Source organism: Apaloderma vittatum, unplaced genomic scaffold (assembly GCF_000703405.1).
Source record: "Apaloderma vittatum isolate BGI_N311 unplaced genomic scaffold, ASM70340v1 scaffold12841, whole genome shotgun sequence".
NCBI lineage: Eukaryota > Metazoa > Chordata > Aves > Trogoniformes > Trogonidae > Apaloderma > Apaloderma vittatum.
In genome coordinates this window covers 74,777-80,776 of record NW_009700879.1, presented here as the reverse complement: position 1 = coordinate 80,776, position 6,000 = coordinate 74,777, and the positions used below count along the sequence as shown (strand labels likewise).

The 6,000-nt window shown below is 40.7% G+C and overlaps 1 protein-coding gene across 1 annotated transcript in view; it reads left to right on the top strand.

Moving 5' to 3' along the window:
* The first annotated feature begins 2,593 nt into the window (after positions 1–2,593).
* Positions 2,594–6,000, top strand: part of PHACTR3 (phosphatase and actin regulator 3) — a 48,465-nt gene continuing 45,058 nt past the window's right edge. The window contains exons 1-2 of the mRNA XM_009878927.1: positions 2,594–2,752; positions 3,656–3,733. Coding sequence (XP_009877229.1) covers positions 2,596–2,752; positions 3,656–3,733 — 235 coding nt within the window. The 5' untranslated portion in view covers positions 2,594–2,595. The remainder of the gene's footprint in view (positions 2,753–3,655; positions 3,734–6,000) is intronic.

Here is a 6,000-nt window from a genome sequence, read left to right as displayed (position 1 = left end):
ACACAGTTGACAGTGCTGGTAGAAACTAAAGGAGCACTGATCACTCCAGAGCACTTATGGGATTCTTAGTGCCTTTGCAATATCTCCCTATTCACTTTCTTAGAGGAATATCTGGGATAATAAACATCGCTAGGGATGCACAGGTTTGGGGTTCAATGACTTCCTAGTTCTGTCTACACCCCTGCTATCTGACAAAAAGGGTAAAATCATCTCATGCTATCAGTGTTAAAAAAAAAAGTGTGGATGATGCCTAAACCACTCTGCAGATACCTACACCCTGAATGAAATGTAGTAGGGTCAGTAACTTGCCAAGGTACAGCTTTAAATCAGCTTCTTATTTAATATTCACTTACATGCTTGAGAAATTCCTGGAAGGTAGGAAGCATTTGAACTGCAGTGCAGTCTCACCAGCAAGGACCAGGGATGGTTGAGTCGAGGCTCTCCTACTCTTCTGTAGCTTCCAGGGACAAGGGCCTGACTTAAGAGTCTCCTCTCCAGCTCTTTTGAGATGAGCTAATTTTGTGAACGTTTCCATTCCCACTCAAGAGATGCCAGAAGAAATGGCTAAATGCTATTTTCTGAGCTTTAAAGTAATCATAATAGCAAATTAATAGCAGATCTGCTCTGTCATTTTTCATTCTCATTGCCATATCTGTAATCAAGAGCTACTCTATTTCTTCAAAGCTTATTTCTGTGATACTTCTCATTTTTGAACATGCAGTTAGGAAAGAAGCACGATATCTTGGCAGTCCAGCTGTGGTCTGTAGGCTGCTGCCCTTCTTCTGTGCTAGGCTCATTGCTAATTTCTACTCTCAGCATTGACCTCCAAACTATAAACCATAAATATCACCTTGGGAAGACATCATTCTTTCAAAGGCAAAAAAAAAATAATATTTTTTTACGTATATTTTAAATCTCTTCTAAATTAAACTCCAAGATAAACTCTGTGAAATGAGACAAAAGATGCTCTAAATTCTGTACACTCTAAATTCAGAAACGCGCACTGGGCATGCACAGCGTGGGGGCGGTTGTTACGACCTTTTCTCTGTTCTGATAGTTCACATGGCCAAGTTTTTAGTTGGTGTCCACTGAATGAATTATCTCTATTACCAGTATTTCCAAAATTAAATGCAAGAGAAGGAATGTTTTCAGTCCCCCCTCTGTGTTTCATAATCTTCCAAAAATTGTTTCCTGTTTACTTGGAATCCATACCTCAATACTGTGATTTAAGCATTTTCACTCCGTTAACTTAAAACCAAAGCCTAGAAGATGCGATACAATTTTTCTCTTGCAGTCATAAAGCAATTTATGATAAATGTTGTTGTTCTAGAGAAAAAATACTTGGAAATGTACCTATGTTCACAGCTCCACATCGCTCATTTAAATCATAACTGACTTGGGGGAAAAAAATACCAAAACAAAACAAATTGTCATTCAGTTTTTATTCCTGTAACATGTTGGATGACTGTCAGCAGCTTCTCTTGAAACAAGCACTGTATTGGTACTCAAATACAAATCTCAGTAAAGGCATCAATAACCCCATTTATGGAACTGTGCTACTCTCTGTCATGGTACTGGCTAGCACAGAACTGTGAATAGTCAGTATGCATTGTTTCATGCAAGACTTGTCCATAAGCAAAACTCACATTTTCAAGACAAAATACTAAAAATACCTAATTGCTTTTCCAGCTGAAGCATTATCTCTGAATTCCTGTGGCTTGGCTGGACAAGAGGGAAATAATTTTCCCCTTAGCTTCCTCAAGGAATAAATTTGCACAGTAGTTCTAAGATTTTATTTATGTAGCACATATCAAACAAACTACTCTTACATAAAAGATTTGCATTAGCTCACACAAGTCAGTGTGTTCTGTGTTAAGTGAAAAGAGTTCATTTAAAAGGCAGCAATGTCCCGTGGTCTGAGAACAGAACTGGAAGCTGCGAATTCAGAAGGGACCTGAGCTCTCTCACACTTCTCTCAGATTTTCATAAAGGTCTACATTTTCCTAAATGAACATTACATTTAAGTGATTAACTGGGGGCCACGTGGGCCTGATTTACAGACATGTTAAATTTCTAGCGCTCCTGTTAAAGCTGTTGGGAGCTCTCAGCTCTCCACGTTTCAGAAGGCTGTAGTGCAGTTACATGCAGCTCTTGAGAGGTAACACCATTACCTTCGTGAGTAGCAGGCATGGACAACGGTAGGAAAGCGATGGAATAAAGCCCTGGATGTACAAATTCAGTATATCCCCCTCTCTGTGGGTCAGATAGCCCTGATTAATCTGTGAGAGATGGCAGCACTGGAGATACTGAAATAGTTGGCATCTAGAGAGGCACCGTGAAAGACCAGAGTTGAGAGAGCAGCTGGCAGGAAGGACCAGGCTGGCACGGTGAGGTTGAACACCTCTCTGGCTCCTGTCCCACGGCCTGGCCACTGGCTGCAACAACAGAGAGACTTTCAAAATCTTGCACTGCCTATCTCAGTCGCCAGAATGAAAGCTTGTTAGCTGGTGAACCTCCATTTTCTTCCCCTTTTTAGGTCTATGCTGAAGCTTTTTGTCTAAGAGCTGCCTGTCCTCTCTTCCCCTCTCAGATGAGATGGAGCAGTCCCCTGCAATGCGTTCTGACTACTTGGTCTCAGGGATTCGAACTCCACCAGTGAGGAGGAACAGCAAACTGGCAACACTGGGCAGGATCTTCAAACCATGGAAGTGGCGGAAAAAGAAAAACGAGAAGCTAAAGCAGACATCTGCAGGTAGGGGGAAAATAAAAGAGTGACACTGCAGACCTGCAATTAGGCAAAAATTTTCTTACATAGGAAATGTTAATGGTGACCTGATCTAAACTTCATTCAGAATTTTCAGCATGTTAGAGATTAATAATATTTAAGAATAGAAAGATCCCATATAGGCTGATTTCCTATGTAATACAATACAGGACATTTAGAAGAAAAGGTCAAAATACGGGAGTGAAGGACAAGCCTCAACAGAGACTGCTTTTCACAGAATCATACAATCACTCTCTTCTCCAAAATAGGCTACATGTATGGCCCCAAGTATCATCCCCCCTTTTATGTGGGGTGAAGATTATATAGGTCACAGTAACGTTATGAAAAGTGACAGGACTGAGCTACAGCATGTAAAATGCCTTCCCTCAAGCAGCTGTCTCTGCGGTGAAGGAGCCCAGCAGACAGCACTGCACGCTCTCGCTGCTCTCCAGGGATGTCCCAGGAGATAGTTAAGGAGACAAACTCTCTTGCCTTTGCCTAAGACAGGACGGTGCCACTCCCTTCACTTGCCCTGATATCCTGTGGAGCATCCCAGGAAAGGACTCTGCTTCCTGACGCAGCTCCAATGTGCTGTGTTAAACAGCACAAAGGCTCGATGTATCCCCCGTTACTCCTCGCTCGGTGTGATCAGACAGTTGGGTTAGACCACAGATCTCAGCTCTACATGTGGGTGATTTTACAGCTCTTTTAACAAAGGAAAAGGCACAAACAGGCTGAGCAGTCCATGCTCCCCAGAATAAAATCCTTGCAATTCTTTCCAAGCACACAATGGTTAAGACTAGAGGGAATTGCCACTTTGCATCTTTCTCACTCCGTTATATGAATACTCCATTGGCAACTGGTGCTGTGTTATGCTACTACTTTGTGCAGTGCTGGAGAAGAAGATGACAGCACGACAAGGTCGGGATGAACTCATTAAGAAGGGCCTTCTGGAGATGATGGAACAAGGTAAGCAAAAATTCATCTTTTTAGCAGAATCTTTTTCAGAAAAATAAGAATCACATAATTGCAAAAGAAGAAACCTAACAAACAACCAAAAAAGAAAACCTTCCATCCAAGCAGAAAGGAAGAGTCAGTCTCAGAATTAAGCATGTCTGTCTTCAAATTCCTCCCTGCTGCAATCAATCCACACAGTTTAATTTTTGATGTTTTACCATCTTGAATGTAACTCCATCTTCACTCGATTTATACCTGGTGCAACTTGAGCTGGTACGTATGTTTTATGCAATTGCTCCAAACCTAGCTAAATCCTGCTGCCAAGGAAGTCAGCTAAAGCTGGTATAAATATAAACTTAAACACACCGATGCATTCAGCTAATATGTACAACCCATGAATCCAAATCTCATAAAAAAGTACTAATCTGATGTTTTCAGCTGTCTTTCTGGTAAACCAAGTTGGTGACAAAACATATTACCCTTCTGCCTGTTTTTCATTCACATGGAAGATTGAAGCATTCGGAAGTGTCATTTTCAAGCTTTCCTGAGTACAAACCAGGCCCAGCAGAAGCCACTGAATGAAAGATGACAGTCAGAAACCAGCACAGACTGTGGTTCTGTGTATCCCAGTCCCAAAGCCCTGACAGATGCTCAAAGGAGGCAGAGATCTGGGTGACTGTTCTGGGAGATCAAGTGAGCTCCCAATGTTACGGACAACAACCCAACCACCATTTCCACCTAAACAGAGATTAAATAGATAAAAAAATAGAAATCCATCTTTACTTTGAAATCTTTATAGAACAAAGTCCTGTCATGAAGGAAGACTGGCCTACTGAGCTTGACCAATCTGACAGATAGAAATTATGTTCTTTGAAACTAATAATTGAGTTTCTTTGTATAAGACAAGGGCTGTGTCTATAAATAGCCTGTGGGACAATACTCAGTGATGCTATGCTGGAGTGCAACCGAGCGACTGGAAGAGTCAGAAAAAGAATATTTTAACAGGATTTTTTTTTTTCATTGCAGTAAAGCAATTTCAGATTATTTTATTGGATATATTTTAATATGAGTTTGATGTTCAAGTTAAAAAAATAATCTATCAAACCATCATCTTATTCTAAAATGGAAGTTTTTAGAAAGCTCATTTTTAATTCTTACCCACTGAACTCTTTGTGGCCTTCATAATTCTAGATAATTAGTTGCCCTATTAACATATTAACATTATTGGATAGAAAAATATACACGATTTCTGCTAGGAGTATGAAAGTTCTCCATAATCCATGAATTTGAGGACATGTGTATCCAGAGCTTTGCAAAAAAACCAACAAAAACAAAACAGTAAAATAAAACTTCCATAGAACACATTAAAATGTAGTAAAAATAGTGACTCAGTAAACCTCTTGCATGCATAAAGAACTGGTTGGGAGGGAAGCAACTGATGCTAAGTTGCAAGATCATTCTAAAGAAATTAAAATACTTAAAAAAATACACCTAGTGCAGTCAGGAGTGGTGATGACAAACTATTTTTCAAAAGGCAGCTGCAATTGGACTGCTTACCTGTCTGCAATAAAGTTGCACAGAGCTCATTTAGACATCAAACAAATTTTCAGTACTACCCTGCTGCCCAGAAAGGAAAGAATGGCTAACAGTCAGTTGAAGGACATTGCAGCTGCCTTCAAGTTATTTTTCTTTACAGAGTGTTGTGAATCTCCAGGGTTATTTTATTATATTATTAGCAGAAGCGGCTTATTAACTGGAATAAAAAATTGACCCAAATAATTCTCAGTAAATGATTAGTGTCCTACTTGGACTGAGCTGAAGAGGCAGCAGTTTCAAGGCTAAGTCCTCATTTATGCAGTCAGTTGCAATTGTGAAAGCAGCAATACTATGTTAAAGACTACAGTAAATCCTAAAATCCCTCTATTTCATCAGGCTCTCTTCCACTTCCAGGGACCTGATTCCTGCTCACTTTCGTAAATAGCCCAAACTAGGATGAAGCTATAGTCTGAGAAACCTCCAGATCCGCTTCATGCATTTACAATAGCTGTTTCACTCCAGTTTTGCAGCACAAGGCCTGTCAAGCAGCATTTTGAGCTGGACTGTTTGGCTCACAGCAAATCACAAAGCTAGCGGAGAATCTGCATCCATCTGTGAGCAGCCCAGGGTGAAACTGCACCGTCCTTGCTTTGGTGATGAGTCACCCTACCAGGTTATGTCACCCTTTCTCCTCACACAACCCCAAGACCCAGCTGCCCAGGCACACGGTGCCGCTGCACAAC